Source organism: Lutra lutra, chromosome 7, assembly GCF_902655055.1.
Source record: "Lutra lutra chromosome 7, mLutLut1.2, whole genome shotgun sequence".
NCBI classification, from domain to species: Eukaryota; Metazoa; Chordata; class Mammalia; order Carnivora; family Mustelidae; genus Lutra; species Lutra lutra.
In genome coordinates, this window is record NC_062284.1 from 87,098,452 (window position 1) to 87,125,242 (window position 26,791).

At 35.1% G+C, this 26,791-nt stretch overlaps 1 protein-coding gene across 5 annotated transcripts in view; it reads left to right on the plus strand.

Moving 5' to 3' along the window:
* Nucleotides 1-26,791, plus strand: part of TTC6 (tetratricopeptide repeat domain 6) — a 225,790-nt gene that overhangs the window by 151,764 nt on the left and 47,235 nt on the right. For 4 of the 5 annotated variants that reach the window (XM_047739120.1, XM_047739121.1, XM_047739123.1 and 1 more), the window contains exons 9-18: nucleotides 407-499; nucleotides 2,540-2,614; nucleotides 8,865-9,238; nucleotides 14,369-14,831; nucleotides 15,157-15,286; nucleotides 16,464-16,636; nucleotides 18,686-18,822; nucleotides 21,671-21,840; nucleotides 24,307-24,427; nucleotides 26,252-26,402. In XM_047739120.1, coding sequence (XP_047595076.1) covers nucleotides 407-499; nucleotides 2,540-2,614; nucleotides 8,865-9,238; nucleotides 14,369-14,831; nucleotides 15,157-15,286; nucleotides 16,464-16,636; nucleotides 18,686-18,822; nucleotides 21,671-21,840; nucleotides 24,307-24,427; nucleotides 26,252-26,402 — 1,887 coding nt within the window. The remainder of the gene's footprint in view (nucleotides 1-406; nucleotides 500-2,539; nucleotides 2,615-8,864; nucleotides 9,239-14,368; nucleotides 14,832-15,156; nucleotides 15,287-16,463; nucleotides 16,637-18,685; nucleotides 18,823-21,670; nucleotides 21,841-24,306; nucleotides 24,428-26,251; nucleotides 26,403-26,791) is intronic. The other variant, XM_047739122.1, reaches the window with a different exon arrangement.

Below are 26,791 nucleotides of genomic sequence, written 5' to 3' on the forward strand. Positions count from 1 at the left end.
TTTTCATTCCAATAAAAATTTAGAATGATTACCTGTATTTGACAGTAAATAGTCCTATATTGACAATGAATCCAAATAAGTCATATTCATAATTCTGATATTGATATACTAAATAGATTCAATGCTAAGCTATGAGATCATGGTATAATTGATTGCTTCTAAGATTAGTGATACCAGAAGTAAGGTAGAATATCTATTTGGCTAATGGCCAACATGAAAGCCAAATTGTGGGTTTGGGCTAAATACTAAGCCTATTATAGCTGAACTTTTGATGTATCTCTGGTAAGTGTTGTCTATAATTCTACTTTTTCCATGCTTTTCTCTTTTGGTAATAAAGGTACTATGAAGTAACAATGATCATAAGCTTTTTAAAGTATAATTTAAAACTGTTATCTTTTTATTACAGAGTATTCAAACAAGCAGAATTTTAACTGAGAGATTTTCAGCTGAAAGCAAGGAAAGTGTCATTATTTTAAATCAGCATAGCAGAAGTACTAGGGTATGTACAATTTTTATTCTAAATTGTGGGTTGATTGCTTTATCTGCCAATAGCTCAGATATATTATTTCTAGTACTTCTGGAAATTATTTCTTGGTGCTTCCTTAGGGAAATGCCTCAGAACATTCACTACTGGTATCTTTGCTGAGGACATATATCCTCTTTTTCAAGTATGTTTGTTGTCTTTGTGATGCTTAGAAGAAGCTATTTACTAAGTAATAGCAGAATATCTGACTTTCTTAAAAATTTGAAAATTTCTGGTCTTGAACTTTGCCTAGGTCTTATATGATTCAAGAAATATGTCTGTGGATGTTTAGACCCAAATGATTGGTTTTGGCCATGAAAAAGTAAAACTGAATTTTCTAGGTGGTGATTAGACTCATGCTCATGACTTTGTTATCTTTGTCGTGTAATCAAGTAAGCTAATTAAGTAATAAACATAATTGGAGAGAAAAGAGATAGTGATTGAGAGAAACTGAGAGAAGAAGAAAAGTATAAAGTATATATAACTGGTTTAATAAGTGTATTGAACTTTATGGGAGACAAATAAACAGTTTTATTTTTCTTTCATTAGTGCCTTCAGATCTCTGCTCCCCTTGGTGATATCTTGGGATGCTGAATGGCACAGTCTTGGTGCCATGGGACAAATCAAATCCTATTCTAGTCAGTTAACTAGGTTAAAAAGTTGTCTATGCCCCTCCTTTATCCCCCATACAGTTAGGTGATACTTTTTTCTGGAGGGGATAATATTTCTAATTAACATAGATCACTTTTTTACTTACTAAGTATTTGTCCTTATGTGTGTTTCACCTTTTTTATTCCTCACCAGCCTGGCATCATAGCATTCTTCATCACTGTTTTATCCATATCACCTAAAGCAGTAACCATCGTATAAATGGTTACTGCTTTATCGTATAAAAAAATTACTGAACCAATGAATGTCCCTTTCTAGTTTGGAATGCCATTTATACTTTCTGGACTATTGTAGTAACACTACTCACACCTACCTGTCACATATTCTCATTTCTAGTAGCTGCTTCTTCCAATCCTTCCAATCCTATGTCACTCATGTCTCAAACTGAGTAACTCCACCTACCAAATAAAGTCAAGAGGTTCATTGAGCCTCATAACCTGGCCTCATCTATACTTTCTATCTTACCTCCCATTATATTCTGCTTTTGTGGTACCTCCACATACGCTCTACTCTGCCTGCACCCAAGTCTTTGGGGACTAAAATCCCCTGCCTTTTAACATTTCTCTGGGCTTGTTTAGGCTGTTTCCTTGGCCTGGAATATTCTCAGCTCTATCTCAGTCTACGGAAATGTTGCTATCATTCACAGGCAAGCCTTGTGCTACCTCTTCCTGCCAGTCTGTTGAGGTCCCATCCCACTGAGAATTGATTTCTCCCTCCCCTATGTTCTCTTCACACCAGATCCATTCATGCCATCTTTAGTCAGTGTCACAGCTGCTTTGGATTACAGTTATTTCTATTCTTTCTGTTTCCACCATTATATTGGTTGAGGACATGGAACATGTCACTTTTTTCCCCTGAACTTTCTACACTATCTAGTAAAGTAGTATTTCCCAGCTCTTTCAGTATAATAGCTCTCATGACAAGTGATGGTTATTTGTATGGTCTGGTGGAGTAAAATGTTGAGGTTGCTCATAATTAGAGCTGACTGTTCAGAGGACAGTAGCTGCTTCATGTCCCACTAGTGCAGCCTCACCAAGGAGATTCATGGGTTAGGATATTCATGGCAGATTTATACATACCTGTGCTACTCGCACCAACCAGAACACTTTGGTAAGTTTTGTTGCATCAAGTTGAATTTTAAAAAATAAGACAATTTCTATTATTATACAGTTTTCTAATTAATTGATGGAATTTCAGTTCTGCTCCTCTCTGTGAAGTCAGTGACTTTAAAATCAATTAGAATGTATATTTTAACTAAGCAGTTATCATTAGTCAATTGTCATATGATATTTTACTTTACCAAATAGTATCTATAGTCAATGAATTTTTATCATTTGATTATTTCAGTTTTTTTTCCTAAGAAAATCTGCATCATTTGAAAATATCCAAAAATGTTTCAGTACACCATTGCCACAATTAAAGGTATGATAATTCTTAGTTTTTATTATTCAAGAGAAATGTTTATATTTCCAGTAATAATCACTACTGATTTTTTTTTTTTTTTGGTTTGTTTGTTTGCTTTCCTGAAATAATGTAGTCAGTTGATTCATTCAGAATTGATGAAAAGTTTGGGTTCAAGTGTGTATTTGGTTGCTCCTGTAAAACTGGTTTGGTGGTGCCGATTTGAGATTGTTGGCAGGCTCTTGGGAGTATCTTATGTTCATAGTTTGACTTTACCTGGTCTAAGTCAAGTCATTATAATATTGACCTACATTTGTATTGGGCTCACAATTTCAAAGCACTTTTATGGACACTATTCCAGTCGGGCCTTGAGCTTCATGACATTCTGAGAGAAGGAAGGCAAGGCAGATATTATCCTTGTTTTATGTGTGAAAAAGCAAAGGTCAGAAAGTGATAAATGGCAGAGCTAGAACTTCGACCCACACCCCCCTTACTAAATGCAGTGTACTTTCCTCTGCACCAATAATCCACAGGCTTTTTGAAGGAGCTAGTTCTTACCTTCCATGGCATTGACAACTAGCTTCCAGCTTTTTTTCTCCCTGAAATCTTATAAATCTTTTTAATTCTTTCTTACTTGCTTGTAACTTGCTTTTAACCTGCTTCACGTTAGCCTGCTTTCTATGTCATTTCTGACATTCTGTTTTCTTACTGACCTTTTGATTCCTCTGTTTTATATCCCTGTACAATCACACTATCCTTAAGATTTTTTTATTGGCCCATAATTGACATATAGCATTATATTTGTTTCAAGTGTACAACATAATGATTCAGTATTTGTATGTATTGCAATATGATCACTGAACTAAGTTTAGTTAACATCTATCACCACACACAGTTACACATTTTTTTTCTTTTGATGAGAACCTTCTACTCTCTTAGCAAGTTTCAAATATAAAATACAGTATTTTAAGTATAGTCACACCCACAGGACTTATTTATCTTATAATGGAGTTTTGTACCTTTTGACCATTATTACCCATTTAATCCATCACCTACTCCTTGCCTTTGGCAAGCACCAATCTATTTTCTGTACCTACAAGTTGTTGTTTTTGTTTTTAAGATGCCACATATAAGTGAGATCATGTAGTATTTGTCTTTCACAGTCTGACTTATTTAACTTATTTATTTTACTTAACATGTTGTCCTCAGGGTCCATCTATGTTATTGCAAAAGGCAGAATTTCCTTTTTTTAAATGGCTAAATAATATTCCATTGTGTGTGTGTGTGTGTGTGTACATATATATGTATATATATGTGTATATATATATGTATATATATATAACATTTTATTTATCCATTCATCCATTGATGAGCACTTAGGTTGTTTCTATATCTTAACTATTGTGACTAAAGCTCTAAGAAATAAGAGAGTGAAGATATCTCTTTAAGATCCTGACTTTGTTTCCTTTGGGTGTGTACCCAGAAGTGGGATTGGATCTAGGGTAGTTCTAGTTTTAATTCTTTGAGGAACCTCCATACTGTTTTCTGTTGTGGCTATACCAATTTACATTTCCATCAATAGTGTACAATTTTCCCTTTTCCCCATAGCTTTGCCAGCACTCAGTATCCCTTGTCTTTTTTTTTTTTTTTAAGATTTTATTTATTTATTTGACAGAGAGAAATCACAAGTAGGCAGAGAAGCAGGCAGAGAGAGAGGAGGAAGCAGGCTCCCTGCTGAGCAGAAAGCCCGATGTGGGGCTCGAACCCAGGACCTGGGATCATGACCTGAGCCGAAGGCAGCGGCTTAACCCACTGAGCCACCCAGGCGCCCCAGTCCCTTGTCTTTTTTATACTAGCTATTCTACTTCTTTATTTTTTGTGTATCTGTCATAGGTTTTGGGTTTGTGGTTACCATTAGGTTCATATATAATACCCAGAGTAAGTAGCAGTTTATACAAAATTGATGGCCATTTAATTTCAAGCACATTCTGGAAAAACAACAACAACAACAAAGAAACCAAACAAACAAAAAACAGAAAAAGAAAAAGAACATCTTTCTTTTCCCCTTTCACTCCCTCCTGTACATTTTATGCATAAATTGCTATATTTTACATATTTTTATTCATAATATTCTTATGTCGTTTTTTAAAAAAGATTTTATTTATTTATTTATTTGACAGAGAGAGACACAGTGAGTGAGGGAACACAAGCAGGGGGAGAGGGAGAGGGAGAAGCAGGCTTCCCGCTGAGCAGGGAGCCTGATGCAGGGCTCTATCCCAGGATGCTGGGATCATGACCTGAACTGAAGGCAGAGGCTTAACAACTGGGACACTCAGGTGCCCCAGGATCATTACTTTAAATTCTTCATCAGACATATTGCTTATCTCTGTTTCATCTATTTATTTTTCTGAGGTTTTTTTGTTGTTGTTCTTTCTTTTGGAGCATATTCCTCTGTCTCCCCATTTTGCTTGACTTTCTGCCTTTGTTTCTACGTACTAGATGGAACAGCTACTTCTAAACTTGAAGGAATGGTCTTGTGTGCAGTATCCCCTGTGTTGACTCTGTATGGTTGGTGGCTTTTGCTGACTGGCTGTGTCTGTGGCTATATATGCCAGTTGTTCTTTTAAACCATGGCTTTTTACAGAAAGAAGAAAATAATAAAATAACAAAAGAAAATAACAAAAGAAAAAAGAAGAAAGAGAGAAGAAAAAAGAAGGAAAAAACCCTAAAAGGACAAAAATAAAAGCAAAATGAGACAAATAAAAAAAAAAAAGATAAAAATTAATGGAAAAACACCTAAAACAAACAAAAATCCTGGTTTATTTTTTGTTCCCTAGCACTACAGGAGCTGGTGTGGACTTGTGGACTCTGGGCTTACTGAGATAATAAGCTCACTGTAATGACGGGACTCACCAGTTATGGTATTCAGACTCTGCTCCTGGATTGGCTTTTAAGGTGGAGGATGGATGGAAACTGTGTTGTTCTCTAGTTCCTCTGACTTGGAGAACTTCCTGAAGCTCCTCCTCCATTTGGCAGAGTTCCAGTGTTGTCTTATATGCTAGTTGCTCTTTTAAACCGTGGCTTTTGGGGCGCCTGGATGGCTCAGTGTGTTAAAGCCTCTGCCTTCAGCTCAGGTCATGATCTCAGAGTCTTGGGATTGAGCCCCACATCAGGCTCTCTGCTCAGTGGGAGCCGGCTCCCTCTGTCTCTCTCTGCCTGTCTCTCTGCCTACTTGTGATCTCTATCAAATAAATAATTAAAATTTAAAAAAAAAATAAACCATGGCTTTTTTTTTTTTTCCTGTGTCCAAGGACAGTTGAATCTATTTCCAGTTCCTCAGTATTATCCCTCTCCACTGCTGTTTGCAGGATCAGGGGTGGAGGGTCCCTCCGTTACCATGTCTATCTCTCTTGCTATTCTTTTTTTTTGTCATTCTGTCTTTGATTATTCAGAAGCTGTTCAGATGACCTTCAGTTCTTCAGGAGAAATTATTCTGTAAAAAGGTATAATTAAGTGTGTTCTGTGGAGAAAATTAGTTCAGGGTTTTGCTGTGTTGTTGTCTTGGATGGGAACCCCTCCCTTTAATAGCCGTCCTAACAGGATTGAGGTGATTTCTCATTGTGTATGTGTATGGGTTTTTCTTTTTTTTTTTTAATTTTATTTATTTGAGAGAGAGACAGAGACAGAGACAGAGATAGCAAGAGAGAGTGAGAGCAGAGAGCAGAGGGAGAAGCTGCTGAGCAGGGAGCCTAGCCTGATGCAGGGCTCTATCACAGGACCCTGGAATCAAGTTTACCGAATTCATTGATTAGTTCTAACAGAGTAGAGTCTTTAGAGTTTTGTCTTTTATATATAAGATTATGTCATTTGCAAATAAAATTGTCTGAGACAGTTTTTACTGCTTTCTTTCTAATTTGGATGCCTGTTTTCCAGATTGCTTTGGCTAAGACTTCCAATACTAAGTAGCGAGAGTGAGTATTTTTGTTCCTGATCTTAGCAGGAAAGTTTTCAGTCTTTTACTGCTGATCCTAATTTTAGCTGTGGGTTTCTCATATATGGACCTTATTATGTTGAGGTATATTCCTTCTATACTAAATCTGTTAAGAGTTTTTAACATGTGAGAATGTTGAATTTTGTCAAATGCTTTATCTATATCTATTAAAACAATCATACATGGTCTTTATCTTTCATTCTGTTGATATGATATGTCACATTTATTGATTTGTGTATGTTGAATCATCTTTGCATCTGAGGGATAAATCCCATATGATCAATGTTGTATGATCCTTTTAATGTGCTGTTGAATTACATTTGCTAGCATTTTCTTGAGTATTTTCCAGTTTTATTAATCAGGGATATTGGGCTACAGTTCTCTTATAGTGTGTGTGTGTGTGTGTGTGTGTGTGTGTGTTAAATACACATATATAAATAATGGAATATAACTATAAAAAAGAAGGAAATTTTACCTTTTGTAAGTATATGGCTGGACCTTAGGACACTATGCAACTTGACAGAGAAATACAAATACTCTCTGTTCTCATTTATATGAGAGATCTAAAAAAGCTGAACTTATAGAAACATAGAATGGACAGTGGGGCTACAGTGGAAAGGAGAGGATTGAGATGTTGGTCAGAGGGTACAAACTTCCAGTTATAGGACACATAAATTATGGGGTTCTAATGTACAGCATGGTGACTATAACAACACTGTATATACTTGAAAGTTGTTAAGAGAATAGATCTTAAGTGCTATCACCACACAAAAACAATAGTAATTATGTGAGGGGATAGAGGTGTCAACTAACCTTATTGTAGTAACCATTTCACAATATATACATGTATCATATCATCACATTGTATACCTTAAACTTACATATGTTTTTGTAATATTTTTATTATATAATATTATGTAATAATATATAATATTTTGTAATATTTACCTAATATTTCAGTAAAGGTGGGAAAGAACCCCAAACCCAAATATTACATAGTATTATGAAATATAACATAATATCATATAATATTTTACATAATATTTTAGTAAAGGTAGGAAAGAACCCCAAACTCATTCTGGTAGCTCTGCTTTATAATTATAGATTCTGTCAGTGGTTCCTTCCTGAGTGTTTGACAGAGCTGCATATGGCCTCTCTGTGTAATTCATATGTAGTCAGCAAGGGGAAATATGAGTATCTTATGTTCTACTTCTTTTTCAGGCACATGTTTTCCTCAGATTGATTATATATATCATACTTACATACATATGTGTCTGTATTTCTTGATATATACCTATATTATACATACATATATTCTATAGTCTATGTATAACCCTATTCTCTATTTTAATTACATAGTGACTTACATATAATTTCTTGAGATGGGGGAAGTATGGTAAGTTATAGAGGGTCAATATTTCTATTATACTTTAGGGTATCTTAAAGAATACAACTAGCTTGTGTGAAATTGTTATGTTTGGAATTTGGGCCTAACTTCACAATAAAGAAAAACATTTGTATAGCAAATTATTATTTATTAACAAACTTAAATGCAGTTAAGTTATTGATAGTGGCTCAATAAGCTGGAAATGCTATATCAAAGGATTGGAACTAATCTCTTATTAATAATGAGTTTTTAGAATTTCAAGTACTAATACATGGTTATTGCAAATTATTTATAATTGTTGGTATATTATTATATTGATATTATTATTAAAAGTTAAATTGATTCCCTGATGATTAGATAAAAGCAATATTAGGTTGGAATTTTGTTCTTAAGCTTGTAAGTATGGAAAATTATTTTAGAAGATACTTGAATACTGTTGTATAGAAATTCAATGTTGTTAAAGTGCTTTTGAAAATAGGCCCACAAATTGGTTTTATAGGATAAAGTACTTTAATATTTTTTACCCATTCTACCAATTTTTTAGTTAAAAGTAAAAGTAGAGTATGTACTTTATTTGAATATGTAAAGAGCATTCTCTTTTAATTAAGAATATATAAAATAACAGTTTATATAAAAAACAGTTAATGCATATCTACTTTATAGTGTTATTTTTATGTAGCTAACAAAATGGCATATAACCAAATTATTGTACTTTGCTTTAACCAACCTACTGTTAACTTTATAAGCTGACTTTGAAAAACATCAAGAATACAATTTAAAATTTTCAGTAAGTGACCAAACTACATGAATAATAATTGTAACTGAATTAGTTTCAAGCATCTAGCAACTAAATTGATTTTAAGTTTTTCTATCTTTGTTTCCTTGCTAATAAGAGAGTAAAATCTGCAGTTGAATTGAAGAAGGAGGAGGAGGCCACAATGCCAATAGAGATTAAGGATGACATGCAAAGCAATATAAAAGACATTGCATTTCAGAAAGCAAAGCAGTTGGAGGATTGGAAGGCTCAGCAAAATGAAACTGAAGAACCCCTTGAGAAAGAAAATATAGATACCATCTTAGATAACATTCAAGACAGAAGGAGTTTGAGAGATCTGTCTCTCTCTCTCATTGAAGCATCTAAAAAAGCTGGCATTAGTTACATTGTTTATCCCAAGAAAAAGAAGACGAGACTGAAGAAAAGATTGAAGCACAGTAAACTTACAACTGTGTATGATGAATTATCCAAGCCTCCAAAAGTGCTTAAAAGGTCTTGTTTAATCAATACTTGTTAAAGTTTATGAAATGTATTCTGGTTTTGGCCTTAATCTTGTAATTTCACTAACTGAAGTTGTTATTTTATTCACCATTGAAAATATGTTAAAGTCTTAGCTAAAGAAGAATTCCCTACATTTTAGTATATGGGTATTCAATAGTGTAAATATATGACTGGTTTAAACTATATTTTAAAGTTGAGGCTGACTTAAGGACATGAAGTAAAACTAAGTCAATTTGATAGTTAAATGAAATCTTTCAATGGAAAGAAATAAAATCTGCTAAGTTATTTTTCGGAAGTGATTTAACAGCAAAAAACCACCTCTGCTCAAAACAAATATCACCCATTCAAAAGTTCAAATAGATTGCTGAAATTCAACTGTTTTCAAATTTCAACTTAATGAATGGAATAATCTAAATCAACTTTTTTATGCTGCGTGAGCCCTTATACAGGAATCAACACATAGAAATAATTAACTTTTCTCCTTACTTAAAAGTGATAGTAGCTAGCATGTTTAAAAATGTGCTAGGACATGGGACAACTGGGTGGCTCAGTGGGTTGAGCATTCAGCTCTTGATTTCTGCTCAGGTCATGATCTCAGGGTGTGAGATGGAGCCGAGTGCTGGGCTCCCCGCTTAGCGGGGAGTCTGCCTAAGATTTCCCTCACCCCCTGTTATTGTGCAATCTCTCTCTCTCTGTCTCTCTAAAGTGAATAAATAACTCTTTAAACCAAGGTGCATGGACCTAAGATGACAGCAATGGAAGTTCCAAGTATGCTCATATTTAAGTGTTCAGAGTGCAACTTTCTTATAACTGAAGGGTTGTACAAAATAGTTTGCAAAAGGCTCTAGGCTTTATTTCTCTTTAGATATCCTCAGATGACAAAATTCATTAAATTTATTCCCTTTGAAAAGTAAAGACTTTCCTGTTCATGAGAGAGTCATAAGTGTTTTGTTTACTTCATTATTATAAAGACTTGCTGGTTCTGAAAAAGGGTTAAATTAATGATGTTTTGGTGTGGTGACTTACTGTCCCTGAAAAGCCTTGGGAACAGCCTATGTAAGCAGAGTGACAGAGTGGAACAGAGACTAACCCTGGGGGAGGATATGCCATTTAAGTCCTGAGTTCCTGCATGCTACTTATGCTTGAGTTTTCCCTGCAAAAAAATGTGGAGCTGTTTTTGTTAGCTCATCTTTAGAAGACTTCAGATAGGTGTTTCCTAAGTTGACAAATGTTTTTGACAAGAACCAGACATTGCTTATACATTTTTGAAACATTTGCTGATTTCAAAGCATATGAATCTTCACTGTCCTAGAGAGGATACAACACTGCACCATTCTGGCCATGACCTAAGTGACTTCTATCTCTACTTCTATCTCTAGAAAGTATATAAGCAGGTGAAACACTATTTTGGTATAGTATTTTACTGCATACTGATTTTCACTTTGATTATAAAGTTTCACCATTTAAAGAGATTTATTTGCCTTTTAACAACTGGATTTGAAATTTGTATGTATTGCCAACAGAGGTAATAGGATGCACCTTTTGGTGGAGGCAGTAAAACCAACTATGGGAGTATTTGTCTAGGATAATAGATTAGTATAGCTTGCCTAACTTCTTTTTAGAAAAATCTTAATCTAAACTAACTTAGTGCAAAATTGTAGCCATGAAAGAATTATTATTTTAAAACAAGTTTATGGAGAAAACTTTAAAAAATAATCTTATTCCTATAGTTTGAGATCTTTTCCCACTAATCTTAATGTGGTTAACACAGAATTATCCTTACCATTTTATATCTGACCTTTAAGCTTGTTTAATTATACTCATTCTTGCTGGCCCCCTTGAATGGTTAGAACCAGACTGTGTATATACACTCATATATCAAGCCAAAGCTTGACTGTGAAAAGTAACTCATCCCAAAGTATATTTGAGCTGATTAAAAACCCAGACCCATGTGTTTTCTGTCAGTCCCTTTACTATAGGTTACCCCTATTGCTTGCCCCCTCATCTAGGTCATGGAAGGATGCCATGTGTCCGCAGAAACTTTGTTCCTTCACCATTTCTCTGGAAATTTCCCTCTGCTTTGGTCTCTGAGCCCAATATTGATGGACCAGCCAGTGAGCAACTGGCAGAGTTTCAGCTCATGGATACAGCAGGAAGCTGTGTTTGTTGATGGCTCCTGGCCCACGTTGACTCCCTTGTACTCATTGCTTCTATCTGACCTGGACTTCTGTAAACTGTTAGCTTCTCAGATCTCTGACAGTGTTCTCTCTTCGAGGACTGAGTAACATACTTGATCTGAGATCCAGGCCAGCCTTTTTGCTATTGGCTCTCTGATTTCTGTGAATGCATTCATTACCTTCTTCCCTTTCTAGAATAACTGGCCATAGTCCTGACTTCCACTATCAAAACTTCCAAACTTGACTAGCTACTGAAAGTGAATCGGTAGTCTCAGGTCTGATTTTCTTGGTCCATCTTGCTGCTGTTATTGCCCCCCCCCCCCCCCCACCAACAGAGGCAGAATATATTTCCCTCATAAGAAGGAGATGACGTACTTTTCTTGTGCTGTTAATCTGTAATTTCCCTCATGGTCTGGTATTGCTTTTGATATACTCTCTTGGTGAATGGTGGTATAGGATGGAATGGGGGCAGTTATAGAGATTCCCACTTGATCCTTATACTATTATCCTCTTCAGTGTATAGTTTATGCAGTTATTAAGTTGATTCATTCCTACTACACATTCTGGAACTAAGGAAATTATCTCAGGATGGGTCCATGTCTCACTAGATTCCGTTAGATGGTTTTAGGCCAAGATCCTTTATATCACTTGATTTTCATAATTTCCTAATTTGGCTCTGGACTTCAGTGGCATTTACAATGGGTATCTGGATCAGCATAAGTTTAGGGTATCTAATAATTCCCAGGAGGCTTGGGTATTTCCTTTTTCCTAGAACTTTTGAAACTTTTGGGAACAAATCATTAAAAACATCAAGACCACATTGCAAGATCTTTCCTCAACAGGACCCGGTCTGGCTTCCCTGTCAGGTGAGAGATTTTAGGTATGAGCTGGCTAGGGTCTGAGAGCTGCGTAAGAGGTTGTAAAAACCCCACTATGGCTGGTTAGGCTTATTCCCAGAAGACCTAACAGTTTTTCATCCATTTAAGTAAAAAAACATCTTAGCTAGGTGCCCATCTACCTTACTTTCTGAGGACCTGCAGTCATTTAGTTATTGCCACAGATCCCTATAATTTCAAGTTTTGTCTGGGGCACCTGGATGGTTTAGTTGGTTAGGCGTGGCACTCTTGGTTGTGGCTCAGGTCCTGGTCTCATGGGTCTTAAGATCAAACCCCACACTGGGCTCTGTACTCAGCAGGAGCATGATTGGATATTCTCTCCCTCTGCCCCTTCTCCTGCTCTCTCTCTCTTTTTCAAATAAATAAATCTTGAAAAAAATTTCTGCCTACCAAATCTGGCTAGAAATCTACATCAGAAATCTGTATTTAACAAGTCTTCCAGGTGACTGATGCTAAAGTTTGGGGATCACTCAGAGTATGGTAGGATGTTCTAACAAGGCTGCATTGGCTAGGGCTAACAGCTGCGGATCCAAGACCACCTATGTGGAGGAGGTATGTAGGAGGCTGATGGGTAGTAGCTGTAGCTTCATGAGAGGGTTCAGGAGGTCCCAGCTGAGTGATTTTGGGGTGGGCCTAAGTATATTTGATATAGCGTATGAACCAATGTCTCAGTGTAGTCATCGAAATATTTATATGGGAGAGGTTTGAGTCTCTCAGATAGGGAATCTGACCGTCCCTCAACTAATCTCTTCTATCAAGAGAAGATGAGTGGAATTTGGAGATTCAAAATTATCAGCCTCATTCATGCTTGCTCAAATATTCACATCCTGTATTTCAGTTCTCTACTCCTTTCTTAGAAGTTTCATTACCTTGGTATACAAGGTTTAGGGAATTTGGGTATTTAATAGGTACTGCTCTTCTCTTTTGGTCCAAAGTAAAATGATTCCACAGTTTTTATAATCATTACTGTTGTCCTTGTGAGTAATTGGTAGTTACTTGATTTCCTAATTCCTTGCCTTCCACCTGAACACCATCCCGGCTAACACTGGTGATAATTTGAGGAGCTTTGATAGCACCACCTACCATGGATTATTTGTGTCCTATTTTATCCTGGCAGGAAATTTATCCTAGGATCCTTCTGTGTGTGTATTTCCTGAATCTACCTCTGGTGCTAATTATTTTATCAGCCAGGTACAAATTATACCATGATATTGTAGTATCCTAGGGTCAAAAACAACAGAGCCATTTTCTATCCCTAAGTCTGAGAGGACAAAAAGTAGGAGTGATCACAATTCCTCTTGAAGGTTCTAGTATAGAAAGTGTTTCCTTAAAAAAAGTAGTGATCTTTGGTCAAAGATTACAGCCAGTTTGAGGTGACCCTTCAGGAGGGAGCCAGAGGAATAAATACCTTGACTTCGCTCTCCTCTTTTCCTCTTTGGGATTTCTATTTGAACATACCCAATTAGAAGACAGAGAACAAAGGATCTTATGGATGTAGTCTGTACAGATTAGTCTCCTGGGCAGAGGGCGAAGTAGAGAAGGGTAAAGATGAATGTGGAGGTGGAAATGTCTATTGAAAGCAAAGTATCATATTCTACTAAACAAGGGTGAAGACTGGGATGTTAATTTGGTAGTTTACTGTCTAGTCAAATCTTTCCTTCTTCCCATTTCCTCAAGTTCCTGTGCTCTCCAGCCTCTTGGATGGCATTTCCTGTATTACATCAGTTTACCTTCTCAATTCCTCATTGTAATTTCTGTGGTGGGGGGGGGACAGGGGTATAAATTAAATCTGAAAGGAGCATCAACACCTTATTTCAGTACTGTAAGAAGGCCACATCTTTAGATAACAATCTTCTGCTTTCATAAATAAATTCTTCATATGGTGTTACAATTTTGATGAAAGAACAGGAGGACTTTTTTGTATAAAAATAGTGTATAATTTTATTTTAATAATAGAAAAAGGTAATTTCATGTGTGGCTGAATTGATTTATTGATTATAAAAATAATTATATTTGTATAATTTAAAAATCATTCTTTTAATAACTAGATCAACATCTCACGGAATCCTTCCTGGACAGAAGAAATATTTACTCAAAGTTCCATTATATGAATGTAAACTTCCTTGTCCCAGTCTACCTATGTGTTTAAATTTTGATGAATTTGTCCAAAGTAAGGGAGGAATTCCAGAAAATTGTGACCCTCGAATGTGGGCTCTTGATATGTTCTCTCACGATAAAAATCAGAAGACAACCACACAAAAGAAAGTTGTTAAAATATCTATCCAGAAAGCCTCATCTGAAAGAATAAAAGAACCACCAAAAATAGAATTGAGTGATTCTTTGAAGTCTAGTCTTTCTCCAGAAGTTATTAAACATTACGAATCTGAAGTGGAGATCCTGACTAAAGAAATAAATGATAAGAAAACATACCCTGCATTTGCATATTGTAGGCGTGGAGCTATTTATAGGAAACTAGGAAAGTTACAGAGTGCCATGAAAGATCTGCAGGAAGTAAGTCTTATTTAATCGAAATAACAATATTAACAATTTACACTTATATTGATCATTATAATCCTCTATGTAATAATTTACATGATAATTTCTACTAGAATTTTGAAACACAAATATTTTAGTATACATGTGGGATTATGAAATTATAAATATTGGCATTTTCAATAATTGATATTAAAACCACTATATTTTGTCAGATTGGGAGGTATCATTTTATACTATATACATAGAAAGCCATTGGAAAAATAAATTTGCAAAATTTATTTGATAGTATGTCTTCCTTTAATAAAACAACTTTAATTGAATTTGTACATATATTTTCTAGGCTATATTTTTGGAGCCATTGTTTCTCAATGCCTACTGGCACCGACATTTCATTTATCTTTTTCAAGACAAAATTAATGAAGCTTTGGATGATTTGAATTATATAAATAAATACAATAAAAATAATGGAGGTGGGTTGTCTAGGCAGTTGTATTATTTATATCTTTACCTAAGTTTTGGTCATTTAGTGTTGTTATAAATATATATGAGTTAACAGATAAAAGTCTCCAAAATTGATTGTAGCTTTAAAAGTTAAATTTACTCTTGATATTGTATATATTGGACTTATATGATCCTATACTTTTCAAAATACATGCTTTGAAATGTTAATGTCCTTGTGTATATTACAATAAATTGGTTCCTTACTGTTCATCCCACAAGAAGGATATGAACTTAAAAATTTTAGTTATAGAAGTGATTCATAAAGCCTTTCTTTTTTTCATTTTTTATTTATTTATTTTTAAGATTTTATTTATTTATTTGACAGAGAGAGAGAGATCACAAGTAGGCAGAGAGGTAGGCAGAGAGAGAGGGGGAAGTAGGCTCTCCGCTGAGCAGAGAGCCCAATGAGGGCTTGATCCCAGGATCCTGAGATCATGACCTGAGCCGAAGGCAGAGGCTTAACCCATTGAGCCACCCAGGCACCCCTTCATAAAGCCTTTTTTGACCACAAATCTCTGAAGCCTTGCAGTGTTCCAAGACTTCTTAGTTGGATGGAATCTGTACAATTTTCTTTATGTACCATCCTCTAACCAGCTTGAATGGAATGAGGAAACAGAATTTTTTTTTTTTTTTTTAAGAAACAGAATTTTTTGGGAATGAGAAAATGTCACATTCATCTTTGTATTCCCAGCATGCATAATATACCCCTAGAATATAAGTTGAGCTTTCTAAATATTTTTTGATCTATGCCTATTTTTGCCAAAGTCCATAAATTTTTGTTTTACTCTAAACATTGAAAGAGTACAGAACACTTTAGATATACAAAAAGGTAAAAGGTAATTTTGGTACTTAAAACTGAAATTGAAAATGCCTTTGACCAATGAAACAATTAAACCTTGATTTTACTAAGTGTAAAAAAAAAAAGAGAGAGAAAGAAAATGCTTTTAACTATAGTGAGCATTTATCAGCTTTTGAGGGCATGTTCTGCACTGTTGAAATAGAAAAAAAAAACCTTAAATGAAATAGTTAAGGAAGTAATAGAGAAAAAACTATTTGAGACTACATTTTTAGAGGGAGAGGGATTAAAATTTTTATAGGTAATAAAAGGACTGTAACACTAAATTTTATCTTTTTAATTTTCTTTAGAGGCATATTTGTCAAAGGCAGAAATTTTCAGGAGAAGAAACAACATTACTTTAGCAATTCTAAACTATACCCAGGCAATTAAATGCAAGCCCACAGATGCCGATATATATTTCAGGAGGGGTGAGATGCATGAAATAGGAAACAAAGTACTGGCCATTGATGACTTTTCTAGAGTAAGCTCTATTACATATAATGCTGACATTTATATATTTTAGATCGTGATATTCTCATTCTGATATTATAGCAAATCATTGAAATTGTTTCATATATGTTATATAATCAAAACTAATTTTTTATATGTTAGGACCCAGAGTGCTCAGTACTGGAATTGATATTAACACTATGTCAATAATTTTTTAAAATTATTAGTGAATGAATGAATTTATGTCAAAGAGTTGGGTGTGGGAGCATTGAGACAACTCTGGGACGGAGGGTGCATGACTTTTCTAGCTCTCTCCTCTTGAAACATGAAACAGTGGTTAGAGAAACTTTTGAAAATTGCTTCTTCCCTTCAAACAAAAGAGAAAATGATTTTCCCCTTCTTACTCTTGAGACATGGCTGATTCTCTTCTGCAGCAAATCTCTCTGCTCTTAAGGAAGCTGTGCTCATTGGCTCATTCATTCATTCACTCAAATATTTATTGACTAAGGTGCTGTACAATGTAGTGGACAAATGTTGGTGAATAAAACAATTATGTTTCTTGCCTACATGGAGCCTATAGTTTAAAGTACAGATATTAAAGAAATAAATACATACATAAATGCATAGTTATAATTTATGATGAGTGCCATGAAGGAAATACAGATGATGGGGGGGGGTAAATGGATATTTAATTATATATTTATATTGGGGAATATCAGGGAATTCCCTTGAAGAAGTAAACTTTTAGATGAACTATACTTTGAGGCTAGAGTCAGGCAAAATATTCCCCTATTGCAACAGAATTGTACTCATCTCCTTACTTCACTTTAAATTCTAGTTTGTAGTACAACTGAGAATTTAGAAGTTATTGAAATAATTTAGCTTTCCATGTTCCCAATTGCCCTGTTTCTTAATCCATGATAACCACATACATGATATTCTTTTGCTTCAAGAGAATATTATAAGTTTTGGTCACTTCTATTTTAGAAGTGACCAAAAGTCTAGAAAGTGACCAAAAGTCTCTTGAAAATATTGAAATTGTTAGATACCTACTCCTATTCATTTCCTCCTTGCATTGACTAATGGGGCCACTTGAGGTCAAACAAGTTTCAAAATTTTTCGGGTTTTTTTTTTCCCCTCTGTTTTAAAATACTTAGTAGTCCTTCTGCTTCACTTTCCCCCCCACCCCCATATCACTATATAGACAATGAGTTTATAATAGAGTATATAATGATTTTGTCTCCTTGCTCTCGCCTTGTATGTCAATGTGAAATAAATAAACCAAGACCAATTTATTTCTTTTCACCATTTTAGGGACTAGATTAATACATATTTGATTTGATTGAGTCAACCTTGATGCAGTCTAATATGTAACATCTTTAATTGGGATAAATGCTGTGCTCTATTATCAAAAAGATTTTATTTATTTATTTGAGAGAGAGAGAAGGAAAGCAAGAGAGCAGGGGGAGGGGCAGAGGGAGAGGGGAGAGAGAGAGTGTTAAGCAGACTCTGTACTGAGTGTGGAACCTGGTCTAAGGCTTGGTCTCAGACCCTCAGATCATGACCTGAGCCGAAATCAGAAGTCGGATGCTTAACTGACTGAGCCACCCAGGCACCCCAAAGAAGTTTTATCAGTTAAAATTCCAGCAGGCAAAAAAGCCTTGGCTTCTTATATATACTGTTTTTTTTTTTCCTCCCTCAGAAAATCTCCCGTTTTTAGAATTTGATGATAAATGCTCTTCCTAAAGACATGGTCTTTAAAAATTCATTTATTTGAAAGAGAGAGAGACAGAGAGAGTGCCCCACTTGGAACTGGATCTCACAGCCCTGAGATCATGACCTGAGCAACAACAAGAGTCAGATGCTAAATGGACTGTGTCACCTGGGCGCCCCTAAAGATGTTGTCTTTAAATGGAAATTTGAAAGTTTAGGCATCTTAAAGTAGTTCGCTTTTATGTAATCTCAAGTTGAAAAACATGTAGTTGTAGTCCATTTAATTTACTATGAGATTATATACTTGTGTTTTTTTGGCTTTTCATTATTGATATGTTTTTGTGCATCCTCTCTATCCACCATGTAGTGTATTTTTTATGATCCCAAAAGAACAGATGCGTTATTAAAACGTGGGATGTTTTACTATGAAAATGAAAACTGGATTTCAGCCATACAAGATTTTACAGCTCTATTAATTATAGACCCCCAAAATTCTCAAGCCAGGTAAGAATTATTTTAGATGTGATTTTTGAAATTATCATTTTTTAGAAATACATTCCCAGAAAAGAAAATTGCTTGAAATACATCAGACAGTTCTTTAGAAATAGTGAAGTCCATTTTCATGGTTACCAGTGAATGAAAATCTTTACCTATATCCTAACCATAGTGTGTAATTTAATTTAATAGGCATAAAATTTAGCATTGTTTCATTTGCATTTTCTAAATGCTAGTTACATTATCAATTTTTAAAATATTGACCCATGTTTTTTCTTTAAATTTCATTATTGTAACTTGAATAATAAACTGTTTTGCCAGACTTGTGGTACATAATACAGTTCTTGTTTTGTTGCTTTTCTTTCGATCTAAGTTTTGTTTTGAAGAGATTTAAAATGTGTAAATAAGTCATACTTTCTCATTTTTTCACTCACAATTTGTTCAATATTGAAATTTTTTAGAGTAGCATGAAACATGCATCCAGAAAAGTATACAAATATACAACTTAATGACTTGTCACTATGTAAATAGCTGCGTAACTGTTACCTGGTCCAGAAACATTTCCAGCACCTGAGAGACCTCTTTGTGCCTTTCCTCCCCCAGAGGGTAACCACTGTCCTGGATTCCATTTTAATCACTTTCTTGTAGTTCTTTATAGTTTCATCACATAAGTATATGTTCCTAAACACTCTTAGTTTAATTTTGCCATTTTAAAAAATTTTATATAGGTAGAATCATGTGGTGATATTCTTTTTGTGTCTAGCACTTGCTGCTTCACCTTGAACTTTGATGTTATGAAGATGGCTTCTTTCCTTAAGCCTCATGAGCTGACCTCTGCTAGCTTCAAATTTTTTTTCTGCAGCTTCCCACCTTTCTCAGCCTTCACAGAATTGAAGAGAATGAGGGCCTTGCCCTGGATTAGTTTTAGCTTAGGGGAATGTTGTGGCTGGTTTGGCTTCCTATCCAGACACTCAAACTTTCTCCATATCAGCAATAGGGAGTTTCACTTTCTTATCATTCCTGTGTTCACTGGAGGAGCACTTTTAATTTCCTTCAAGAACTTTGCCTTTGTACTCACAACTTGGCTGTTTGGTGCTAGAACTCTTGTACCAAACAGCATCAAGTTAGTTGGAGAAGAACAAGATTAGTTCAAGGCATTGTAAGGTGGTGCTATCTTATGGAAGACCTTATATGCCATTTTGAAGAATTTGGCCTCCTTCCATTGCCAATAGGGGTTTGCTGAAAGTTTTTGAGAAAAGACATTTTTATTACCTGATGATAAATCTTATTACTCTGGAGCTAGGAATGGAGTAAAATTGTAGCATAGGTGTGAGCAGATGAGAATCTGAAGTATGAGGCAATGGAAGCAAAATAAGGAAAGGATGTAAAAGTCATTGTGTTTGAAAAATTGATGTGACTTGGGGCACCTGGGTGGCTAAGTGGTAAAGCCTCTGCCTTCGGCTCAGGTCATGATCCCAGGGTCCTGGGATCGAGCCTTGCATCGGACTCTCTCTCTGCTCGGGGGGCAGCCTGCTTCCCTTCCTCTCTCTCTGCCTGCCTCTCTGCCTACTTGTGATCTCTGTCTGTCAAATAAATAAATAAAGTCTTAAAAAAAAAAGAATTGATGTGACTTAATGGTATCTTACAAAAATATTACTGAAGGTTTATTCTGTAAATTTTAAGTTCAGAATTATGTATATGCTGAAAAATATTAGGATTATTCTTAGGAAACAGGAGTAATTAAAAATAAATATAACATTCTTGTAGTCATTAGAAAATATACAAGACATGTCTTAAAGATGGGACAAAAAACCGTTTTACTGCAGGATAAAATATCCTGTGTTTCAGGATGTTTAGTGCCTTTTTTATTTTTAATATTTTTAATATATTTTTAGTTTTTTTTTTTTAGATTTTATTTATTTGAGAGAGAGAGAGAGCATGAACAGGGGGAGGGGGAGATGAAGAGGGACAAGCAGACTCCCTGCTGAGCTGGGGCCTCTTGAGGCTCAATGGGAGATCAGGACCTGAGCCGAAGTCAGATGCTTAACTGACTGAGCCACGCGGGTGCCCCTCTGGATGCTTAGTGCTTTTGAAAGACCTTTGTTACCAGTCTGCCAACATACTGGCTGCACTCTTTTCTCCAAATTATCATTGATTTTATAACTTTCTTGAACATCTCTTTATCCCCCCTATACTGGATTTAACTTCTTCATAGCATAACTTCATTATTCCTGTTTTTCCTTAATTGTCTATTTTATTTCTAAAAGCTGATTTGCTTTACATTATTAAATGACTGAAAATGGAATTTTCATGATAATTTCAAAATTGCAGTCAGAAATTAATAGAGATAAAATCCAATCACACGACTGATGAAATTTCATCCATGTAAAACAGACTCCCATTTATTTGGGCGTTATCTACAATGCCAGAGAAAAATCTAACAGCTCCACTCACTGAGACCCATTTCCTTCAAAATGAATTATTTGGTTTTTCTAGAGAACAATGTTGTATAAATTAGTCAAACATTTTGGGTACTCACATAATTAAAATAAATCTCACATTTATTTTATAGACACATCTCTCTGATAAGTGCAAAAAATATAATAGAGTTCCTAAGCATATAATTAGCATATAGCATATTATTTCTAAGCATGTAATTATATATACAATAAAGTGCAATTGATTATTTGTAAGAAGTTCTCTTTTTTTTGCTATTAGCATCATCACTGAACTTTTTTGGGAAACAAGTGGAAATAATCACAAATTATTATTCAAATACAAAATTAGTTGTGTTTACAAAAAGAGAAAAATGTGTATTTTGCAATACATATTAAAATGATGTTTTTTCTTTTTCTAGGACATACAGAGGAAGAGCATATTTTAAACGGCAATATTATAAACAAGCAACTCAAGATTTTTCTGTGGCAATTCACTTAGATCCTAATAACTGGCTAGCTTTGTATTACAGAGCCTGCTTATTTAGAAAGAGTAGCCCCTTTAGAGCACTGCAGGATTATAGTGTTTCAGGTACTGCACCTTCAACTACACATATATAGGAATTTGATCTGAAGTTCATCAGTTCACTTTCAGAAAATGTAATACTAACATGGGAGGATTAATGTCCTATGTATATTTTTATATAGTTAGATATAGTTATATATTAATATATATTTATGTAATATGTATTTTTATATATATTTACAAGCTACAATGGTTTAGCTGAAGTGTTCCTAGTATGCCCTGTTAGTGAATGTGAATATGTTTGTACTTTACATGGGTATGTAACTTTGGCAATGGGAGAATATCATATCAAAGAAATTTCTTTTTATATATTGAATTCTGAGGTTATTTCTGGAAATCCAGGCCTATTTCTAGTCAGCTTGCAGCGAATTTTCCTGGTGGGCTGTGTCCTACTCCATAGGTCCAGCCCAGCCCATTGATTAGTCAAATTCAGAGTTTTTAACCCTTACATAAAAATGAGCTTTGAGAATCCTTAGTGATAGGATGCCAATAGCTAAAGGTAACCATTTCCACTTTCCCTTGTATCATTGTATTCTTGGTATATCAATAGGCCCAGCACAATTCTGGGCATAGAGTAAACACTCAGTAAACATCCCCAGCTGAATAAATTAACCCATTTTGGTTGGATAATTATAGCCAGAGACCAACATTCCAAACATGGTTGTGTTCCCCCGGGTACAAAGTGCTAGAACCCTATCATTTTAGACAAGGCAGTATCTAGAGATTAAGAGACAACTAGACTCTTATAAAGAGAGTCTGAGGCCACCCTTCCCATGAATATTCAAATAAAACAACTCAAAAGTCCATTTTATGTGCTGAAAGGACTCTGGTGGTCTCCTTTCTAAGGATTTTTGGAAAGGAAGACTAAGTTAAGTTCTTATTTAATTCTCTTATAATCTTTGCATCTAATTTCTGCTCCCTGATTGATTCTCCATTTTTGTTCATCCACACAATTCTTGTGGTTACTGTTCATGAACATTTTGGGGTTCAAAGGACAAATTTAACAGAAACAATTTAAATTTGAAGGTCAAGCGCACCCCTTTCTCTTGAAGTTTATTTCTCTCTGTCAGCCCTGTCCATCTGCCACCTGGCCAGACTCCTTTCTCTTCAGTCATCTAAGCCTCTTTCTCATACTTCTCTCTTTTCCAAGTTGTGGAATCTTCACTCCCTCTTTTCTAGACTATCACAATAATACAAAATCCCTGTCATTTAATTATTCAGAGCAGACCAGCTTGATTTTGGCTTTAATCCTTGTCTGCAGCCTAGCCTAAAGAGTTTTATCTTCCACATTCAAAAAGGACCCTTAAGATCGTTTTCTAAGTAGTAATAACATCTATCATATATTGGGCATTTGACTATTTGCCAAACACTATTCTAAATGCTATATATGGTGTTTCAATCAATAGGCAGAATAATGCTATGAGGTAGGTTTTAATTTCATCCATGATGAAGAAGTGGAGGCCCAGAGAAGTGAAGTAATTCTGATATTTTTTTTCCCTTCATAGAGCAACCCTGAAACTGCCTCTGAGTTGCTTTTTGCCAGCCAGTCATACCGTGAACGGAGCAGTCAGACTGCCTTCATGGGGTTATTTATTTAATCTGTATGATCGTTGCTTACACTAGATACACTTCCCAAAATCTAGTACTGTAAGATTGTGTTCCAGACTAAGCACTATGCACATTTTTGGCAAAACTTTCCCTTCTTGGCCAGAATGGGCTTGAGAAGCTTAGAAGACATGGATCAAATATTGTGGAAAACCCATATAATTCACCAACCTGCTTTTGAAAAAGTGAAGGGAAAATTAGTAAGTGAAGAGATGTGAGATGTCCTCTAGACCAGTTACAAATGAGAGACACACACCTGGAGAACTGAGAGAAGATTCTTTTTGCCCCACACTCCTGTTATTTGGGACATGCATAGTCAAGTTGCCTGCCTTAACTCCAAGCTCTGCTGGCTTTGGAGTAGCCTCTTTGAGTTGCCCTTCTCTGTTGTTGAGTAGTAACCTGATCTCTACCATTTACTCCAGTCTGGGGTTGTACCAGAGCCTTTTTTTAATGGCCAATAGCAATGCCCTCCTGATAATGAACAGGTCATCAAGAGCAAGGGTGCTCTTCTATCTGCCATCCACTAATGTGACTCAGAGGTTCCATCTTTGCCATTGACTTGCAACATGACTGTGGTCAATGAACCTAGCTCCTTTGCACTTAATCTCTTCATCTATGAAGTGAGTGGACTATCCTGGATTACCATCAGGATTTCTTCCAGTTTTAATGAGTTTTCGAACCTTGATAGGTTTCGAACACATACATTTTTATGTGAATGTTACTTCTTACTCACCAAATATATTCACCACAGACCTGTTTTATAAAATGTTAAAGTGTAAGAATAAGCAATAAGAAGGGTGAAGACTAAAATATAACTCAGATATTTTTGTTCAGAACCTGAATAAGCTATATATTTTTATTTTCAAGCTCTCATAAATGATGGCTATGAGAATCTTGGTTGTTTTCTACATCGGGGCATACTCTATGCAGATCTAAAACTTTGGTTGCTGGCAATCTGTGACTTTGAAACTGTTATTTCTCTAGAAAGGTATGTTTACCTTTTATTCTTATTGATTTCACTTTTGTATAAAATTAAGAAAAGAATGAAAAAAAGTCCTTTCCCCTCATCATTAATAACATTGTAAAACGAGATATTTATAAAGCCATCTTAGAAACAGAATACTACTTCTGAAAATAAAACGACTTCTAAAATAAGACCTGTTCCCAACATTGGTTTGCCTCAGATACTTTTGCAAATTTTAGAGATTGCATGCATTTGAGAGGAGTCCGATTCACAGATAACAATACAAAGTTATTAACAGCAGTGTGGGGATACCCAGGTTAGGGCTTTTTGAAGTTAACTTCATGAAAAACTGTCACCAACTTTTAAAATAATGAGAGGGGTGCCTGGGTGGTCCAGTGGTTTAAAGCCTCTGCCTTTGGCTCAGGTCATGATCCCAGGGTCCTGGGATTGAGCCCTACATCGGGTTCTGTGCTCAGCAGGGAGCCTGCTTCCCCCTCTCTCTCTGCCTGCCTCTCTGCCTACTTGTGATCTCTGTCTGTCAAATAAATAAATAAAATCTTAAAAAAAATTAAAATAATGAGAAAACATTCTGCTTGATACTGCTATGCACAACATATGACTCAATTGGAAGAAACTCTCTATTTAGAACTTCTGACTTCATTTTGCGTAGCAAAGCAAAAAGAAAAAAACCGATTCCACTAGAACGTAGGTTCAGGAAGAAACAAAGACTGAGAATTGCACACACTAGTCAGAAGCCTCAGCTCTAAAACACAGAATTAATTAATTTCCTTTCTTTTCAATGAAGCATTCATTAAAATGAAAGGTGTCCAAAAAAAGTAACAGAGAATGCCAACTGCCAACCAGCAGAATGTTTACCTAGCTTATATAAGGTAAACTTTAAGTTTGATTCAGGAAAGGTAGAAAATGGCTCCATAATGGCCCTGGTAGTTTTCTTTTGGATATTTTTGAGCCAGAAGGGGAAGGAAAAGAGTTTAAGTTGAAAAAAGGCCAAAAAATGGGCAGCACAAACTTTGATAGTCTTTTAGGCAAAGGGTCTAGGCTTCTAATGAAGCTGGGCTATAGGATATGTAGTTTTCCTCATTTTGAAATAGAGGCATTGGATCAAGTAATTTCTTTTTTTTTTTTAAAGATTTTATTTATTTATTTGACAGAGAGAGAGATCACAAGTAGACAGAGAGGCAGGCAGAGAGAGAAGGAGAGAGAAGCAGGCTCCCCGCTGAGCAGAGAACCCGATGCGGGACTCGATCCCAGGACCCTGAGATCATGACCTGAACCCAAGGCAGTGGCTTAACCCACTGAGCCACCCAGGCGCCCTGGATCAAGTAATTTCTAAGACCATTTATATATTAAAAATTTTTGGATTCTAAGAGAGAAAAAAAATACATTTAGTTGATATGGAAAAGAAGCTGGGTTATACCTATGTGGAGAGGATTTTTAATTCCAGGCTTTGGGAATATTACTGTTTCTGTTACTCAGGGCAAATACAATATAGCCTGAAGTGAAAATTTTAAATTGAGAAAAACTGAACTTATAATTCAAGATAAGTCAAGATTAAGTCAAGGAAGAGTAAAGTATTGCCTGAGGACTTCAGGAATTCTGTTCCTAGCATACTCTCTACAAATGTTGATTCTCTACTAAGGATTTTTATAAAGGTGTTTATAATTTTTAATAGAGAATAGTTCATTGATTTACTTTGCTTTAGTAAAACATTAAAAAAAACCCCTGCTATATATTGATGTATGTATTTCACTAGGTTCATTCAAAACTGAAAAACATTTGCAATAATTAAAATGTCTAACAAGGTTTTGTTTTCTCATTTTTTTTTAGAACCCTTATTTTGGCTTACATAAATATTGGCCTCATACATCTGCTATACTTGGATAACTACTTTGAAGCCACTTTGCATTTTTCTGAGGCTATTAGACTTGATCCTTTATATATTCAAAGCTATATTTGTCAAGCAGAAACCTATCAGAAGGTATTTAGGTTTTGAAAACCTCGATTTAAAATTTTTTTTAAAAATTTTCTGGATATCTACCTGTTCAATATAATTTTAGCTATCAATGTACTTGTTTTCAGGTAATTATAGAGACTAATGCATTTTCAAGCAACAAATATTACATAGAGGTAGTTAACTATAATTACCTATGCATAAAAACTCTACTTATGAGGCATGAATTTTTGTCTTTCATTTAAAAAAATAACTTTTTTCCTTATTCCCAAAATAATATATATTTATTTCATGCAATATACATATGTAAATAAGTTAAAAATCATCCATAATTTTACTCTCTAGAGACAACTGCTGTTAATGTTTTGCAGTCTGTTTGGACTCTGTGTGTGTGTGTGTGTATGTGTGTGTGTATA